The sequence below is a fragment of the Macaca nemestrina genome, chromosome 12 (genome assembly GCF_043159975.1).
Source record: "Macaca nemestrina isolate mMacNem1 chromosome 12, mMacNem.hap1, whole genome shotgun sequence".
NCBI lineage: Eukaryota > Metazoa > Chordata > Mammalia > Primates > Cercopithecidae > Macaca > Macaca nemestrina.
Window position 1 is genome coordinate 103,269,055 of NC_092136.1, and position 21,008 is coordinate 103,290,062.

General features: G+C 35.1%; 1 protein-coding gene across 4 annotated transcripts in view; it reads left to right on the forward strand.

Annotated features, from left to right (window-relative positions):
- The window catches only part of LOC105493700 (dynein cytoplasmic 2 heavy chain 1), a 361,100-nt gene that overhangs the window by 205,028 nt on the left and 135,064 nt on the right, over positions 1 to 21,008 (forward strand). For all 4 annotated transcript variants that reach the window (XR_011611022.1, XM_011761557.3, XM_011761558.3 and 1 more), the window contains 3 exons: positions 4,986 to 5,061; positions 11,057 to 11,265; positions 13,888 to 13,992. Coding sequence is in view for 3 of the 4 variants with exons in the window: in XM_011761557.3 (XP_011759859.2) it covers positions 4,986 to 5,061; positions 11,057 to 11,265; positions 13,888 to 13,992 (390 nt within the window). In the remaining variant the exon portion in view is untranslated. The remainder of the gene's footprint in view (positions 1 to 4,985; positions 5,062 to 11,056; positions 11,266 to 13,887; positions 13,993 to 21,008) is intronic.

Here is a 21,008-nt window from a genome sequence, read left to right on the forward strand (position 1 = left end):
ATGTGTGTGTAAATTGCATCACTCTTCCATCTTTAAATTTTTCCCATCCTCTTTTTTCAACTTTGTCCACTTCTGTTGAGGAAAATCTCTCCTCAAACTGCCCTCCTCACCCTGCCCACCTTTTAACCTCTCTATTTCAGTACCATGTCAAAACAAGAGCATAGATTTTGGAGCTAGACAGACTTGCATTTAAATCCTGACTCAAGAGTTTCTTGCAGTGATACCTTGGGTAAACTGTTTTAACTCCCAATAAGCATCAGTTTCCTCAACCGTAGAATGAGAATAACCATCATATTTACCTTTATTGTGGGCATTAAATGAAATAGTGTGTGTGTGTATATATAGGTGTATATATAGGTGTATATATGTGTGTATATATGTGTCTGTATATATGTGTATATGTGTGTGTGTATATGTGTGTGTATATATGTGTGTGTGTGTGTATATATGTGTACATATGTGTGTGTATATATATGTCTATATATGTGTGTGTATATGTGTGTGTGTGTGTATCTATATATATAGTGGCACACGCCTGTAGTTCCAGGTACTTGGGAGGCTGAGACAGGAGAATCACTTGAACCCAGGAGGCAGAGGTTGCAGTGAGCCGAGATCGCGCCATTGCACTCCAGCCTGGGTGACAGATCAAGACTCTGTCTCAAAAAAAAAAAAAAAAAAAAAAATTGTAATGCAGTTTTAATAGCTAGGTTTACATATTTACATAATAATTTGGCTCATGACTTAAATTTATATCCTTAGTCTGATCTTTTCTGCTAATCTTCTAGACTGTATATAGTTAACTACTTCAGATCTCATTGTATTAAAGTATTAAGAACAATTTGTGACCCATCATAAGCCCTCAGTGAGTGTTAGGTATTGTTTTTATAGTTTATATTGCATAGATATCCCAAACTTCAAAACCTGAATTCCCCACACCTGTCATTTCTTCCCAATAAAAGCCATTAGTATCTGTCTACTTCCTCAGTCTACAAACTCAGGAGTTGTTCTTGATATGTTGTGTTTCATAGCTTCCCTATCCAATTCATCATCGAGTCTTATTAATTCTACTTCCAAAATATAATTTAAATATGAGGACTTCACCATTTTTTAAGCCTCATCACCTCTCACCTGTACTACTTTCTGAATTAGTTTTCCAACTGTTCTTCCTACTTTTTGCATTTAGCAACCAGAATTATCTTTCTAATATATGAATTTGGTTATTATTTTGCTTAAAATTTATCAAGTGGCTTTTTATCATACTTAGAGGAAAGATATGCAAATACCTTACCACAGTCCAGAAGAAAAGACCCATCTATCTCTTCAGCCTCCTCTCAGACACTTTATTTTTTTTAATTATTATTATTATTTTTTTTTGAGACGGAGTCTCGCTCTGTCGCCGAGGCTGGAGTGCAGTGGCCAGATCTCAGCTCACTGCAAGCTCCGCCTCCCGGGTTCACGCCATTCTCCTGCCTCAGCCTCCCGAGTAGCTGGGACTACAGGCGGCCGCCACCTTGCCCAGCTAGTTTTTTGTATTTTTTAGTAGAGACGGGGTTTCACCGTGTTTGCCAGGATGGTCTCGATCTCCTGACCTCGTGATCCGCCTGTCTCGGCCTCCCAAAATGCTGGGATTACTGGCTTGAGCCACCGCGCCCGGCCTCAGACACTTTATGTCACTTGCATTCTACACTTCAGTCATGCTGGGCTTCTTTAAGGTCTTGAATCTATCTAGCTCTTTCTCACCAAAAGCTCTCTGTTACTGTTATCACAATCAATCAACTGCATTTTTTCCATTGCCATGGCAGTCGTATCTGGTACTAATAGTCAATTCTTGTTGCCAAATGTTTCTCTGAGCTGTAAATTGCATCACTCTTCCATCTTTAAATTTTTCCCATCCTCTTTTTTCAACTTTGTCCACTTCTGTGGAGTAAAATCTCTCCTCAAACCGCCCTCCTCACCCTGCTCCCGTTTTAACCTCTGTATTTCAGTGCCATGTCAAAACAAGAGCGTAGGTTCTGGAGCTAGACAGACTTGCATTTGAGTCTTGACTCGAGAGTTTCTTGCAGCAATACCTTGGGTAAACTGTTGTAACTCCCAATAAGCATCAGTTTCCTCAACTGTAGAATGAGAATAACAATCATATTTACCTTTATTGTGGGCATCAAATGAAATAGTGTATGTTTAGTGCTTAACACAGTGACTGGCTTGTAGCCTGTCAATAAACATTTGTCAAACAGATGAAATGGTAAATAATAATAGCATTGTGTTGTTTCTTATAGTATGTATACCACACTTATGGGGGGACTCATTGATCAGAGTTAACTTGCTCAAATAATCACACCTAAAAAGTTTAGAGTTCCAAAATGAGTAGGCACATCTCCCTGTAAATCTTTTTTTTCCTAACTTCTCTGACCTCTGTCCTTAGCCTAATATATCAATTAATCCTGACTGATAGATGAACAATACTGATAGTGATTTACCTTTATTGAGAAAAGTTACATTAAAAATTTAGATTGTATTGTTTTTATATAGGCACATGGTATAAATAAAAACGATATAAAATGGTTTGTAATGAAGAGTTACGTTCCTCCCTGCTTACTTCCCTGCCATCCACTTTCTATTCTCAGAGGGTCCACTATTAACCATCTCTTGTTTGTGCTTCAGAGAGTTTGTATGAATTTACAAACATTTTATTAATTTATATATGCATTTATGTTCTTTATAACTCAAACAGTAGGTGGTGTATTACAAACACAGCTCTGTACCTTGCTTTTTAAAACAATATATTTGACATTGTTAAGTGACAGTGTCTATTTAATGACTAATTTAAAAATATTTTTTGTATTACATAATATTGCTATACTTTTAGCAGTTTTGTATTGTTGGATGGGCATGTACATTCTTTTCAACTCTTGCGATTATAAAAAAAGTTGCAATGGATATCCCTATGCATGCTTCATTTAACATCTATTCATAGCTGTCAGTTTTTAAATGTGGAATATTTGGGTCAAAGAATATACATATTTTTAGAAATCTATAAATATTACCAAACTTTTATCCATAGAGGATACAGCAATTCACTTTCCCACACAAAAAAGTTTGAGAATGTCACTTTTTTTCATACCATACTTTTGTTCTCATAAAAATCATAACACTGGAGGTAAATGTAGACAAAATATATATACCTATGACATGGTCTCTAACAATAGAATTGTTAGAGACAATTTTTATTGTTAAAGACCATGTCATAGGTATATATATTAAGCAATATTGATAGCAACAGTTTTCTAATTTGGGGGTTTTAAAAATATTGATCTTCAAGGTATTAAACATTTTTAAAAAATAAACTTTCACATATAAGGTCTAACAGAATGATATAAATTTTATTAAGACTTTCGAATTGTTAGAAAGTTTAGATAAATATTAGAGGAATTTTGTTAATGGTTGATGGATACATATCCTTTACAGATCTTTAATTCTTAAATCTGCTAACTGAGCAAAATGTAAATCTTTTGTTTTCATAATATCCATAATATTCTTTTAAAAAAAAAAAAAAAAAAGTATCCAAATGCTATTGACTCCAAATTTACACATACAGCTCAGATAAACTTTCTAGGCTCTATGTTTGCCTATCTAACAGTTGACATATCCAGTTGGATGTCTCAAACATGTCTGAAAATTCACATATTCTGGATCAAGCACTAGAATTTAAGCTTCCCAAGTGCACAGATATTTGTCTCTTGTTCATTGCTATATTTTAATTGAACAAAACACGGCCTGGTGTATAGCAGTCCAAAACTTTATGTTTTTGTTTGATGTGTTTGTTTAAATGCTTTGTTAAACTTTCGTTTGGTGATCTCATGATATTCCTTCCCAAATCTTGTATTCTTTCAGTGTTTCACTTATTAAGAATGACATCATCCATCATCAATTTGAATGAGCAATAAGCTGAGAAGTCATTCTTAACAGCCCTCTTTTTGGTGTTTTCATACTCCATTACAATCCAATACAAAAATTCTGTTAGTTTTATTTTCCTAACGAGTTCTTAAATCTGTCTACTTTTATCTTTGTATGCCACCGCTCTCCCTATTAGGGTGACTTTCCCTCTCCTCTAGATTAGGTCAGATCTCTTTCACATGTGTGAAACATCCTAAATGTTTCTCTCCATCAGTTATTATCATTTTACAGTTGTCTATGTATTTGAGTGATTGTCTCCACCCCACCCTTTCTCATCTTTTACTGAAAGCTACATGAGGGCAGGGATAACTTTTTGTTCATTATTATATTCCCAGAGCCTGACATATAATACATATTTTTACAATATTTTTTGAGTGTTGAATGAATGAATGAAATTTGTATCAGTATTCCTAAATAATATCCAAGTCTAAATATATTTTAGCTTGAACTTATTTTATTACATAGAACTAGTCAATAGAAGCCATGTATAAATTATTTTATGTTTCAATTTATTGTCTATACAATATAGAGCTCTATGAATATTCATTTTATACAAACATTTTAGCTATTATAGGTATATAATTTTAGTTCTAATATGAATGCTTCGTGGGTTCAATATGAATGAATATACTGCTATGTGCTTTTGGGCTTTTTTTGGTGCAATATTTTTTTGTATGTTTGTGGAGAAAATCCACAATTCTGAAGGATAAAATTATAGGAAATATCCCAATTGTATATAGTAATCAGAATAAAAAATTTAGTATACCAATTTGTTCTCTATGACTATGTTGCTACATAAATCACTAAAATTAGTATTGTATTATAAAGTACTTTTCGTGCTATGGCCAGTAAATTTTTTTTTTAATTTACTGTTATTTTAGATTTATTATGTGTTGGATTTTTAAAAAAATTCTCAGGAGTTATATATTTTTTAAGTCTATATTGATCATTTTGTTTAAGGACAGTGATACATACGTATATCTCTCTGAGTACTGTTTAGTTGCTTACTTAAAAAAATTGTTTTTTGACAGGGTTGGACCAGGTTTTATGAATTTTCTTTATCAGATCTTCGGGCTGGGTACAACATTATTGACAGACTTTTTGGTGGTAAGTTCTAACAAAAATTTTAATCTCATATTAATAAAACATTTTATCTGAGGTCTTATTAACTATTTGTTTTCTTCCGAAGTGGCTTAACTTCCTATCACAAAATTTGCTTTTGCTTTTTATTTTATTTTTTATTTGACTGCTATACCTGTGTTATCTCAGAGTTCCTATATGAATCTGTTCTTACATGGATTCTTCTTTCTGGAAGCAGAAAGCTAGAAAGACCTTGTTTTCACTTTGTGGCCTTCAAAAATTTCAAGCGTTAACTGAATTTTTCAGATGTCTTTCAAGGGAACTGTTAAAATTCAGGAGTATAGCAGATTAAGATTAGTACCAAGGATTTGTGGAGTCATAATTGAATTACTAAGTAGGATTCAGCAAACAAGGTACAAATAATACATTGAAACAGAGCAGTAAATAAAGCCATATAATCTGATCCCCTAAGTCCATCTAGCTATCAGCCTTCTTGAAAACAGGAACACTTTAATCTCTAAAGTTTATTGTGCAGGGCCAAGGGAGGGGGACACTAGAGTTTAGACCAGTGATGGATTAGAGAATAGAATATGATGATAGTAATCTCAAACTTAAAAATATCACAAACAGATCTTTCAATTCCTGTCTCCTCCCCACCCCCAACCCTGCAACCCTGCCAAATACTTTTTCCTGATTCTGCCCCCATTTCAATAAAGGGCCCACCATTCATGTATTAATAGTTGTTCAAGGCTGAAGCCTGTGAGTCACCCTGGATTCTTTTTTTTTTTTTTCCCTCATCCTCAGACATCCAGTGCTTTGGCAATTTCTGCCCTTTGCAAATCACATCATGATTCTATTCACTTATTTTCCAAAGTGTTGGCAGTCCAAGCAATAATTTCTTACCTGGTCTTCCACTTTAGCACCCTTGCAAACATTCTTTTATAAAAAACTTTAGTTTTTAGAAATGCAAACCAAAGCATATAATTTTCCTGTTTAAAACTTATATCCTTATTTGGCATCTTTATGTTTCTCAGACAAGCCAGACTTGTTCTTACATGAAAGTTTTAATAGGTGTTCTTCCTTCTGTCTAAAATGCTTTCCTCCCAAATTTTCATAAAGCCGCCTTCTTCCTATTGTTCAGCTTAGAGGTATCCTCTTGAGAAGAGAATTGCTTCTGGAGATTGATTTCTTACTGCTGAATCTGAAGTAATCCAATCATTCTCTATCCCTTTGTCTTGTCATATTATCTTAATACATTAGTACTACCTGAATATCTTCTTGTTTATTCATTTTTTTCTTATTTTGTTTCTGTCTTCCCACTAGAGCATAATCTGTTTTAAAGTAAGATCTTTGTCTTATTTACTGTGTATATCCTTGAGGTTTATAACAGTGCCTAGCCCATCATAGGTACTCAATTATTATTTGAGTTAATAGCATCAGAAATTTTTTCTATAACTTGTCCTTGGCAAAAGGATAAGGATGGACAGCTAGGATGTGACCAAGTCCCATTTTAATTTATATATTTTTGAAGTTTAAAAAAACCTATTTAATGAACTATATGGACAAAAAGTACTTAAAAGATTGTGGCTCAATGAAATTTCCACAAACTGAATTCCCCCACGTGGCCAGCACCTTAATCAAGAAACAGAACATTATAAGTGCCACTGAATCTACTCATGTAATGTTGCCTTTCAGCCTCTACCATCCCCCAACTTTACCCTCCCCTGTTCCTGAGGTAGACACCAGACACTTAACTATATAGATTAGTTATGCCTGTTTTTGTAAAACTGGAAACATACAGCATGTATGTTCTAGTGTTTGGGTTCCTGTAGTTAACATTCTATTTGATAGATTCAGCTATATGTTTGCATTTAGTTGTAGTAGTCCATTTATTCTCAATGCTATACAGTATGCCTTTGTGTAATTATATGTATATCTGTTGATGGACATGTTGGTAGTTTTGAGTTTGGGATGATTATGGGTAATGCTGCTATACCTTTAGGTGAATATATAGATGTATTTCTGTTGAGTATATATGTAGGAATAAAATTGCTAGGCCATAGGGTATGCATTTGTTCACCATTACTAGTTGATGCCAAATAGTATTCCAAGAGAATTTAATTCTACATCAGAAAAGTACACATAAATGTAGAATTCAATAAATTTCCCATAAATTGAACCTGTGTAACTTGCACACCCCCCAAAAAAAAATTAAAACAGCTTTATCAGTATTTTAGAGGTGCCTTTTTTCTACTCCTTTCTACATACAACTCAACATTCCCCACCTCATACATGGGTAACTACTTTCCTGACCCCCGTGAACTGTTGTTTTTAACATTTTACACTGATTTTTTTTTTTTTTTTTGGAGAATATAGACTAATACTTTTTTCAGCTTGCCTAAAAGCTTGGTAATTTTCCAAAATGCGTTTGAATATTTATTTGACTTTTATAATACCACTATGAGGCTATTAGTGTTAGTGCCCTTTCACAAAAGAGAAAAAACAGAACTTGAATGATTTATCATTGTGTTTCAAGTTTGTGATAGAATTAATTAATAGCATTCTAAGACATATATAGATAGATATCTTACACCGTTATGTTTTAAATAAAAGGCGGATGCTTTAAAATGATATTGAATCTCAGAGTAAAAATTTGTTAAATCTTATGATTACAGAATTTTCTGATATGAAGGAACTTCCACGTGTATAGAATTCAATGCTAAAAAAGAGAAAAAGTTCTAAACCTTGGGAACAATTGGTATTGAGAGTAATAGCCATGTGACCTAGAGCAAGTTTCCTAATCTTTAAGCCTGAGTTTCCTGATCTTTAAATTAGGAATAATAGTAGACACTACCTCAGTTTATTTGAATATCCAGAAGTTTAAATTACTAAAGCCACATGAAGCATTTAACATTTAGTACATTTAATATATGGAGTTAAGCTATCAGTAATGGTTGGCTGTTATTATTGCTATTGTTGTAATTTGAGTTCTATTCATTTTATTTTATCCTGAACAACATAAAATTTGTTTTGAGAAAAATAGGTAGAAGAAAAATAATATTTTCTTATAAAAATTCCATAAAATATTTCACATAATGACTGCTGTTTCTATTTTATAAGTTGAAAGATACACTGTCTGTATTCCTTACTGACTTATCAATGACTGGCTAACTTATCAGTGACTGACTAAATGATAAAGGTATCATTTAGTGAGTATCAGGACAACTAGAAATTCGAGTCCTGTTTTCTTAATCCAGTCTGTCACTGGTGGACATTTGGGTTGATTCCAAGTCTTTGCTATTGTGAATAGGGCCGCAATAAACATACGTGTGCATGTGTCTTTATAGCAGCATGATTTATAATCCTTTGGGTATATACCCAGTAATGGGATGGCTGGGTCATATGGTACATCTAGTTCTAGATCCTTGAGGAATCACCATACTGTTTTCCATAATGGTTGAACGAGTTTACAATCCCACCAACAGTGTAAAAGTGTTCCTATTTCTCCACATCCTCTCCAGCACCTGTTGTTTCCTGACTTTTTAATAATCGCCATTCTAACTGGTGTGAGATGGTATCTCATTGTGGTTTTGATTTGCATTTCTCTGATGGCCAGTGATGATGAGCATTTTTTCATGTGTCTGTTGGCTGTATGAATGTCTTCTTTTGAGAAATGTCTGTTCATATCCTTTGCCCACTTTTTGATGGGGTTGTTTGTTTTTTTCTTGTAAATTTGTTTGAGTTCTTTGTAGGTTCTGGATATTAGCCCTTTGTCAGATGAGTAGATTGCAAAAATTTTCTCCCATTCTGTAGGTTGCCTGTTCACTTTGATGGTAGTTTCTTTTGCTGTGCAGAAGCTCTTTAGTTTAATTAGATCCCATTTGTCAATTTTGGCTTTTGCTGCTGTTGCTTTTGGTGTTTTAGACATGAAGTCCTTGCCCATGCCTATGTCCTGAATGGTACTACCTAGGTTTTCTTCTAGGGTTTTTATGGTATTAGGTCTAACATTTAAGTCTCTAATCCATCTTGAATTAATTTTTGTATAAGGAGTAAGGAAAGGATCCAGTTTCAGCTTTCTACTTATGGCTAGCCAATTTTCCCAGCACCTATACACCATGGAATACTATGCAGCCATAAAAAAGGATGAGTTTGTGTCCTTTGTAGGGACATGGATGCAGCTGGAAACCATCATTCTTAGCAAACTATCACAAGAACAGAAAACCAAACACCACATGTTCTCACTCATAGGTGGGAACTGAACAATGAGATCACTTGGACTCTGGAAGAGGAACATCACACACTGGGGCCTATCACGGGGAAGGGGGAGGGGGGAGGGATTGCACTGGGAGTTATACCTGCTGTAAATGACGAGTTGATTGGTGCAGCACACCAACATGGCACAAGTATACATATGTAACAAACCTGCACGTTATGCACATGTACCCAGAACTTAAAGTATAATAATAAAAAATAAAATAAAATAAAATAATTAAAAAAAATACCTGCATTTTGGGTAATTAATGCCATGTCTTGTTTAAAGCTGTTTTTTATATCCAGATAAGCAGAGGTTAAGTTTTATGTGTGTTTATGTGTGATATGAAAATTGGCTAATAGTTCTTGGCTTGTGAATAATTATGAAATATTTTCAATTATATCTGCCATCAAAAAGGAACTGAGAAACACCTTATTGCATAGAAGAGATGAGACCAGAAAATTATGAGACCTACACTTTTTAAAAAAAAATACATGAAATACTATTTTGTCATTCAAAATAACTACTGAGGGAAGTTGTCCATAATGGTTATTGAATAAAATGATATGTTTAAAAAAAAAAAAAAAAGAAATTCGAGTCCTGGTGAAGTCCTTTGTTTAGTCACTGTTGACAATAAGATGTAGGCAGATAACAGCTTTATTCTTCCACTATGGAGGTCCCCTTATCCTGCAGGAGGCGACCTAAATCACTTATGTTCCAAGGCATATAGATAATCAGTTTTTGTCATATCTCTAAATTTTATAGTAATGAAATAGAACTATGCTAGTAATGCTAACAATAAAGTATATTAGCTAGTTTAAATGTAGTTATGTGTCTCCTATATTTACTGTAGATCTGAGATTTAATTCTTACATTTTAACATTACCACAAAATTGTGATGACAAGGATATTTCTGTTGCAAAATGAAATAATATCTTATAGAAGAAGTTCCTGACCAACATGGTGAAACCCCGTCTCTAGTAAAAATACAAAAATTAGCCAGGCATGGTGGCACGCGCCTGTAATCCTAGCTACTCAGGAGGCTGAGGCAGGAGAATCGCTTGAACCCGGGAGGCGGAGGAAGCAGTGAGCTGAGATCGCGTCATTGCACTCCAGCCTGGGTGACAGAGCCGGGACTCCATCTCAAAAAACACCAAAACCAAAAACAAAAAGTTCTATTGTGGCTTTTTAATATTACATTTCTCTTCTATTAAAATAGAAAGTAGATAGTTGACTATGTAAAATCATGACATTTAGAAGAGTGTAATGTGTGAAGGTGTTTTGTAGAGTTTCCCTGTTAATCAGATTATTTTATAAACTGACAGTTTCATCAAATGCGTAAAATTATGTTTTGGATAGGTCCGCTACAGGAATTTCCAATTTAAGTAACCAGGATTGTGTGGCAGATAATTCAGATAATCTAACTGGATTCAGAGTACCTCAGTTCTATTTCAGATCTTTGTATAACTTTCTCATTTTGGTGGCTTAGCCTTCCTATCCCTTAGGAAGATTTCTGCATATGTATAATTGTATAATATTAATACTTCTATCTTTGCTATGAGGATTAAGTGAATTTATACATGTAAAATATTTGGAAGATATTACTTGATTAAAAAATCTCAAATATTATTTACTACTATTAATATTAATGGTCATTTGAATAAATGATTTAGTTGTATTAAATGTATTTTGCTGTATGTTATAACTCAAGCCGGGAATTTAGTTAATGTTTTAAAAATGAAATTAATAAGTGTTTTTTTTAAATTATAGGTGCCAAAGATATACAATGGGAATTTGTACATGGTTTACTTGAAAATGCTATTTATGGAGGACGTATAGATAACTATTTTGACCTTAGAGTTCTTCAGTCATACCTGAAGCAGTTTTTTAATTCTTCAGTTATTGATGTATTCAACCAAAGGAACAAGAAAAGCATTTTTCCATATTCCGTATCTCTACCACAATCCTGCAGCATTTTGGTAGGTAAAATGAATGATTTTCAATCTATTTCCAGGTAGATGCATGAATCATTTCTTACATTGTTAAATATATGTTACTTCTTTTCTAATGCACAAGTAATTATTCACAGTTTGGATTATTTGTTATGATAATATATGGCTTGATTCTCTCAACTTTAGTAAGGCATCCTAAAAACTTTTGAGTACTTACCGAAAGTTGGGTGGTTGATCATAATAATAGGCTGGTCTGTAGACAGATCTTGAAGGGAGTGGCCAAAGAAAATTCAAAGAAAGTAGGACTGCTGTGAAAAACTGCAGTGGGAGAATATGCACTTCATAGTAGTCATGAGTGTACTCTCATATATTGAAAAATAGGAAAGAAGACAAATACTATTTAGTATGTATCTTCAGTTTCTGGCTTGTACACTTAAAGTTTGTCTAAATATATAAAAGAAATTTACTTTGTTTTTCACAGCAACGTTTTGTGTGTCTATCTCAGCCAACTGTAGCTTTTTGCTTTGAACCGTCACATGAAAGCCTCCTGGAATGCACTCATCTTTTCCAGAAAATAGTAATAAGTATAGCTGAAAGACTTTAATTCTAATTTATTTTGCCACAAACCTATATGTGTATCCGTGTGCAAATAATGCTTTATTAGAGTACTATAATTATACATTTCTTCTTGAATTACAAAGGCACGTATCTATTCAATTATGTAGTTCTCTCAGTTTTGTGCTATTTTCTTTCATCCAAGTATTTTTCAAGAAAAATCCTTCATTTGGCACAAAATTGTCAAAAAACAAAAGTTAAAAAAACTATTAACTATATTACTCTTGACTGTCTTATTACCTTAAGTATCCTGTTTTATTTCTAGTATCTTTAATTTACTCATTCATTCAATAATATGCATTGAACATCTGCTTAGTGATAGTTCTGCTCTAGGCATTGTGGATATAGTAATGCATCTGTGGAGTTTACCTTCTAGCAGAAACTTAGAGTGAATGAGTAAATACAGAATATCGCATAATTATTATGCATTTATTTCAGATAGTGTACCCCAACAAGTCTTCCAACTCTATTGTTAGAAGCTTACATTGAAAAATACAATTCATATAGAAATGTATACATCATAAATGCACAATTCCATGAATTTTTATACATAGACCACATGAGTGTAGCCAGTTCTGGGGTCAAGAAACAGAATTTAGCTTCCCAGAAGTTCTCCTTATGTTCCCTTCTAGTTACTACCTCTCCCACAAAGGATACATTATCCTTACTCTAACAGCCTAGTTTTCTTGTTTTTGTGCTGTTTATATAAATTTTGTCACATGGTATATATATATTTTTATGTACAAATAAGGATAAATCAGTCTGAATATATAACTGCCAATTATTAGTCAGCATATCACTGTATAGTTCTAGATAGACGGAAGACTCTAGCCAGTCTAGACAAGAAGATTTCGTAGCTATTTTGAAATGAGCAAAGTGTATACCTCTACAAAGAGTAAATATTTTTAAATTTATAGGATGACTTATGAGAATCACTGTTTAGCTTTCTAATTGAGTTAGATGAAAGACATTGAATGTTTCCCAGGATAACACATGCACACATATATGCAAACATACACTCATGTACATGTACATATACATTTATACATATATATTGTGATTGAACACCTCAAGGAAGTTTATAAATGCTAAGCTAAAGGATTGGAAGAATTTCAAAGAACAGCATGGCTTTCCAAAATGTGACATCTTTACAGGTCCTGGACTTCTTGGAGTCCAACTGTCTCCTTGGAAATACTTCAGGGTCAGCTGCCAAGGATAAGAAAGGATGAGGGGAAGTCAGAGGCCAAGTCTCCCCATGCCTACTTCAGCAAACACAGTTTAGATGCACATGCAGTACTTGCCTTAAAATAACTTCTCTTCATGAAAACAAAACAGTTTCCATGTTTAGGCCGAACTGAATAAGTCTTTTTGTCTGCACTTAGTTTTGATTTAAAGTCATGAGTGAGTAACTGTTGAGATGAGTGCTCAACAAGCCAAGCTTATTCAATGCGTAGGGTAGTTCTTAGGATGAAATGATAGGATTATTAATGCATTTTATCACACCTCACCAGCAAACTGAAGACTAACTGGAATTGCTCTGTTATAAAGTAATTTACAAAGCAGTGCTTGCATACTAGTGTGTGTCTACACGTTTACAAGTTTTCTCTAAGTTAAAAAGAAACAAAAGTAGATTGCTTGAATATTTGTCTTAATTTAACATGAGCAGAACTGCACTCTGCAGATTGGTCTTTGGTAAGTTACAGGAAAAAAATTATACAGCTTTCCTAAAAATATCTAACATAGTAGCTTACATATCGTAGGCATAGTCACTCAAATATGTTTAAGATAATTCAGGGTCCCTTTGTATGTGGGAGTTAGGATAAGAAAATATAATATCAAATAATCAAAGTGTGAAGAAGTATTAATGATAATACTTTCCATAGATAACTGAGTTAATATGCAAAGTGAGATTTATCTAGAAAATAAAAATACAAATAATAATTTAACATTTCAAAGTATTCTTTCTTATTTCAGTGATTGCAAGTTCAATTTTTATTTTTAAAAAGTAACTGTTTTTCACTTTTTTATATTTAGGACTATCGTGCTGTCATTGAGAAACTTCCAGAGGACGACAAACCTAGTTTCTTTGGTCTGCCTGCCAATATTGCTCGCTCATCTCAGCGCATGATCAGTTTTCAGGTAACCTAAAAAGAAGATCTATCTTCAAGAAAAGTTGCTAGTGAGCCTGAAGGAGACAAAATTAAATTTGATTTAGTACCGTAGACCCCACAAGCTTTATTGAAACATTTTATTGTATTTTCACAACACATTCCAGTTTTACTTTAAATATACTTTTAAAAATATTCAATTTTCTGATTTTTTTTTTAACTTTTATTTTAGATTCAGGGGGAAATGTGCAGATTTGTTACATGGATAGATTGTGTGTCATAAGGGTTTGGTGTACAGATTATTTCATCATGTAGGTAATAAGCATAGTGCCCAATAGGTAATTTTTCGATCCTCCCTCTCCTCTCACCCTCCACCCTCAAGTAGACCCTGGTGTCTGTTGTTCCCTTCTTTGTATCCACGTATACTCAGTGTTTAGATCTCACTCATAAGTGAGAACATGTGGTATTTGGTTATCTGTTCCTGCATTAGTTTGCTTATGAAAATGATCTCCAGCTCCATCCATCCTTGCTGTGAAGGACATGGTCTTGCTCCAGCTCCTTCACTTCCTTGCTGCAAAGGACATGGTCTTGTTCTTTTCTTATGTTGCATAGTATTCCATGTTGTCTGTGTATCCCATTTTCTTTATTCAGTCTACCATTGATGGCCATTTAGGTTGACTCCATATCTTTGCTATTGTGAGTAGTGCTGCAGTGAACATTCACATTCCTATGTGTTTATGGTAGAACCATTTATATTCCTTTGAGTATATACCCAATAATGGGATTGCTGGGTCAGATGGTAGTTCTGTTTTAAGTTCTTTGAGAAATCGGCAAACTGTTTTCCACAGTGTTTGAACTAATTTGCATTCCCACCAGTGGTGTATAAGCATTCCCTTTTCTCTGCAACCATGACAGCACCTGTTATTTTTTGACTTTTTAATAATAGCCAATCTGATGGGTATGAGGTGGTATCTCATTGTGGTTTTGATTTGCATTTTTCTAATGATCACAATGTCAAACATTTTTTCATATGTTTGCTGACCACATGTATGTCTTCTTTTGTGAAGCGTCTCTTCATGGTTGTTTTGCCCACTTTTTAATGGGCTTGTTTTTTGTTTGTTAATTTCTTTAAGTTCCTTATAAATTCTGGACATTGGATCTTTGTTGAGTACATAGTTTGCAAACATTTTCTCCTATTCTGTAGGTTGTCTGTTTACACTGTTGATAGTCTATTTTGCTGTGCAGAAGCTCTTTAGTTAGGTCTCATTTGACAATTTTTGTTTGGGTTGCAATTGCTGTTGGCATCTTTGTCATGAAATTTTTGCCAGGGCCAATGTTCAGAATTGTATTTCCTAGGTTGTCTCCCAGGGTTTTTATAGTTTTGGCTTTTACATTTAAGTCTTTAATCCATCTTGAGTTGATTTTTGTATATGGTGAAAGGAATGGGTCCAGTTTCCATCTTCTGCACATTGCTAGGTAGTTAACCCAGCACCATTTATTGAATAGGAAGTTCTTTCCCCACTGCTTGTTTTGTTGACTTGTTAAAGATCGTCAGATTGTTATAGGTGTGTAGCTTTATTTCTGGGCTGTCTATTCTGTTCTATTGGTCTATGTGTCTGTTTCTGTAGTTCTCTTTGTGGAGATCTTTCACCTGCATACTACTGTTAATACTTCTGAATTATATTATGAAATTCTCATAGTGAATTTTTCCATTCCAGAAGTTCAGTTTGGTTCTTCCTTAAAATGCCTGTTTCATTTTTCAGCTCTTGGATTGATTTACTGGATACTTTGGATTCCTTGGATTGGATTTCAACTTTCTCCTGAATTTTGTTGAGCTTTTTTGCCACATTATGCATTCTTTGTCATTTCAGACATTTCAGTCTGATTAGGGACCATTGCTGGTGGGCGGGGGATGGGTATATAGTGGGCTTCTTTGAAGATAAGGGGACACTGGGTTTTTGAATTGCCAGAGTTTTTTGTGATTCTCATCTGGTGGGGCTGGTGTTCCTTTAACTCTGATGCAAGTTGGGTGCACCCAGCTGGGTTTGGTTTTGGATGCTTTCAAAGGGCCAAGGCTCTGTACAATGTCTTTATTTGTGGGTGAATTCTTGCACCTGATTTTCGGCATCTATTAGCAGAATAATGTTTAGTGTTATAGTTTGGGCTGCAGTCCAATAGACGGCGCTTAGGAGTAGTGGCTGGTAGGTAGGCTCTTAGCCCTGTGGTTTTTTTTGTATTTCCTTGATTTCGCAGGCATGTTCTTGGGGGTGAGGGGAGGGGCGGGGAATAAAACCCTCTCACCAGGGCCCCCTCCTTGGCTTTGAGTGAGCCTCCTGTGATCATTGGCGCCTTGCCTAAGTTTCTTTTGCTACGTGTTCGGGGTGATGGGGCTCCGTCTGACAGGCTGCAGCCGGGAGATAGGCTGGCCATACGCTTTCTGGACCAGCCCTGTGGAGGGAGGTACGAACCGCTTCTGTGCTGGCCCACAAACCTGCACGTCCCACCCCTCTCAGTGATCTGAGGGTGGGTGCTTCTCCCCAGCTCCAGTGCTGGCCGCAGATCTGGGCTTAGTACTCCTGAGCTGCATACGCATTCCAGGGACACTGGAGCAGCCCTTGGCTTGGGGTCAGTCTCTGCCTGCGCTTGGGGATCAGAAGTGCCCGTAGGTTACTTGGAAAATACTCAGATAGTGCAGAACACCCAGGCAGGGCTGTGGAGGCTGCATTGTACACACGATCCTGCGGGGTGGCTATGGAGGGGCTCGGGGGTGGGAGGGCCTGCAGAACAGATGTGCCCTAATCCAGTGGGGGAAGCCAGCCCTGCTGTCTCTTGGCCGGGCAGTCAGATGATGCTAGAGCCTCTCAGAGGGTAATGGGGGACCCCTGGGGAAGTGGGCACTTATGACCTTACTCTACTGCAGTGCAGGTGTCCTGCACACAAAAGCTCCTGAGCTCCACACCAGCTGAAGCACTGTTTCTGCCTAGTCTCCAGGCAGATCCTCCAGCAGCTCATACATCTCTGGGGGATGTGGAGTCCCCTGTAGCTAGGATCCCATGGGTCCAAGGTGAGGGTGAGATGTCCCTCAGTCTCCTCACTCATCACTTCCTCAGGAGTTGCTTGGGGCCGGGAACAGCCCTGAGCATTATGTTAAGGCACAAAGGGTTCCAGCTTCCTCCCTCTTCACCCTGGGCATCAGCGTCACTTCTCCATCTACTCTTGGTAGTGTTTTCTTTCCAAAGATCTGCCCAAATTTTGTTGGATTACTTGATAAGTTGGCATCTCTCAGTGGGAATGGTTCTTCCTGGCTGCATCTAGTCAGCCATCATGTCCAGCTCTCTCTATTTTAATGTTTAAACTCAAGTTCTATCCAAATACATACGTTCGTGTGTGTATAATACATATATTTGAATACTCAGATAAAATTTTACAATACTTAAGCAAATAAGGTTAATATAATTAAAGGTTATTAAAAGAATAAAAGGTTATTTCATAGACTCCAATAAAGTATTTGCTTTGGGAACCTTATCAATAGAAGTTCAAGAGCCTTCTCTTGAAAGTTCTATTATTAACAGAACATGGCTTCTGCAACTGCTAGTCTCAGTGTCATTCAGGTTCTGGGGAACCTGATTTAGCATAGTTTGGATCAATTATCTAATGAAGGTGATAGGGTAACATAGAGCAGATACAGCCTTACAGACTCAAAGATACAGGAGAAGAAATGCAGAATGTTCAGCATCTTCATCTTACCAGGAGGCCAAGCAGCTACCTATATACAGAACTTATTTTGCTCCTGGGCCGTTAACAAGAGCCAAGGGTGTGCGGGTCATCTTGGTACTTAGAAGCTGTAGCCTTAGTTTCCCACCAATCTTCTATTTCATGTTAGCTACAAAAGTCTGGTACTTGTATACCAACACACAGCTCCCCAGGATAAGTGGAGTCCCAAGGAACAGGGGTTTCATGACAAACTAGGCAGATAAAACGTTCTACGCTTATCTTAACTATGTAATTTCTAAGGAAATAGTGCTATGAGAAGATAGACTCCAGTGTTATTTCCCCAGACTGTCCTGATTCAACCCGCACTTCATTTTACTTTTTCTCACTCAAATATACCAAAAAATTATCCCAACTTTGTCATAATATGATCTAATTTCTACTAGTTTGTCTTGCCTTAGTATTCCAATTTTTATCAATACTTTTGGGATGAAATGAAGATAACATTCTTCCTAAGATTTTTTGGTAACATATATTTTCTTATTTGTATTTAACTGTTAGTCTGTTTCACTACTTATTTACTTGAATACTTATTTTTTAATTACCATTTTTTACTAAAAGGGTTTCACAGTGTCTCAATTATTGTAACGTTTTATTTTTCAAATTATAAAGGTGTATATGCAACTGAACTAATAAAATTTATATATTTAGAGATTTTTTTCATTCCAAGCCACGTTTAAAATGCCCTTATTTGAAAGTAAATATTCAGATACTACAAAGTTTGATTCAACACCAAGCCTGTCAATGTACTTGACAAGAAGTAGATTAGAAAACATTATTTATCATGCACACGTTCAGGGATATAAGAACAGATATTGCATCAGGTATTTGATGATTTGGGCTTTTAAGGACAGGCTAATGCCAAAGTTGTATAGCCAATTTTGTACAAATATGAAGGCCGAAAATGAGTACATACATTCAAGGCAGTGACCACAAGTTGTGTCTATCTACTGCAAATTGTTGATGATACTTATGTACAGATGCTGTGTGTCAGTAGTTAGGAGCTTTTTTTCTTTTTGTAACCTGCTGCAGTATACACACCACATGGCGTTCTCAACCACATCAGCTAATACAGTCTTTTCCTCAACTTTTTCACTGTTACAATTACTCTAGGGATGTTACATTAACCAAAATGTGAAAGTCGAAAGCAAGAGACTTTGGGTTTTGTTTTTGATGGTGAGGAGGGGGAGAGATAAATTTGATATATTAATTTGAATTGCCCATGCAATAACATTTATTTGAGTTGCCATAAAATATCTATTTGGAAATGTCTAGTAGGAACATAAATAAATGTAGGGAGGCTTCAGATGTAGATATGATAAAAAAGATTTGACAAGAAAGCAGTACATCTGTGAGAGAGGAAGCTGTGGGAATTAGAGATTGATTGCTAGGGAGGATGAAGCAGAAAAGAAAGATGCCTGAAGGTAGAATCCTGGGAAATATCTGTAATTAACACATATTTGGAGATGGGAAGATCTTTGAAAGAATTTTAGCGAGAGTGATCTGCATTCAGAAAACAAGACAAGCAGAAGAGCTTTAAAAGACAGTCTTCAGGTGATGGAAGGGGGTGATGCTGGTTGTTCAGGGAGTGGAAGAGGAAGGCTAAGTTATAAAGAATTGGGCATTATTCAGTATTTCAAAATCTTTTCTAGAATCATCTCTGTAGAATGTTGGAGGATAGAAATCTAATTGCAATAGTTTGGGAGGGAAAGTGGGTGAAAAAGTGATGCCAATGAATATAGGTGATTAATTTAGGAAGTTTGGCACTGACCAGATCTATGTCTCTACCAATAAAAGTTAAAGGCAAAATGTAGGTAATCTAATGTGAATACAAGATTCAGGGAGAAATTGTTACTATTGATGTTGGAAGAAACTGAAGCATGTTTTTTCTGTACTCTCTTACAGGATTCTGAGTTATTCAAGGGTAGAACGTGTATTTTTCTTTTTCTTTTTGTTTTCTTTTTTTGTTGGGGGTTGGTGTGCCAGTACCTGTTTATGGATTGTACCCTTAGTATCCTTAGTACTTCCTATTAATGAATATTGCTTTTGTTTTAAAGATATATTTTCCATTTAAAGCAACTATAAATATCATTTGAGTTGATTCAAAAAAATTGTTAAATATTTTTGCTATTAGCATTTTTGGCTATAGGCATTTCAAGATTTCTTTATATATTTTCTAGAATTACTCTTGCCACTGCTTTTGCTTAAATTCTTCATTCGATACCCAGTCCAAAGCTTATCCTCTCCTGAGGTATTTGTATTGATCCTCTGGTATTTTTTACTTTTATTTATCTCAACTATCCAACATTATTTGCCTGTAATATAATATTAGAATAGGTTTTGGAATGTAAAGGTGAATAAAAATAGTCCCTGTTTTGAAGGAATTCAGTTTAGTGGGGAGAGAAATGTGTAGAAAAAGTCCCACTGCCACATAAGTGGTAAAATAGAAACGTGTTCTACTAAGTATGCATCTTGTGAATTTATATCTGAATAAATATATGTACTTTTCATTTCATTGCTGAAGAAAAACTTTTTGCATGAATTAGATCATTTGTATTATGTTTATACAAATTTCTGCAATCAAGACAGTTTGAGTAAATGAGAAACACTTTAAAATTAAGCTAAATTAAGTTCTTCTGAAGAAATCTTTAAAGCAGAAATTATACTTCTCTTTTAACTTCAGACTTAGCAATGTTTGAAATTTTGCTTCTTTTAAATTAAAAAAGTAATTGTAGTTTATACAGCTTTTTGTTTGGTTAAAACATGCTTTTGTTTCAGAAAATGAAAACTAAACAATAAATTTTTAAATAACTAAAGCTCTAACCTATTATGATTAATATATATCTTTACCCAGATAGGACAATATCTTCTATGTGTTATGTATATTAACTTTTGTCTCCCCAGATAAATGAAACAGTTAAAATAGCACTTAGCAAATAGTAGGTCCCTTTATGACAATGCTATTCTCTTCATCTCCTTCATGTCCCTCCTCCTCTTGTACCAAAACTGGCCAGTCACAGTACTTTTATCTCTCGAATTAAGCAGCATATGGCACCAGCAGACTCAGACACTGAGACAAAAATGATACTTCTTTCACTGGATTTCATACATTGGAATGTTAGTAGTCTTTACTTGCTGGTGATCATACTTGGAGTGAAAGAAGGAAGGCTGTTGTAGTCAATAATAAGTAAACCTCAATGATGTAGAGAGCTTGAAAGAGCATTGTTTCTATTCTTTCAACAATAGAAGCCAGACAAACTGCAAATTTATAACTTT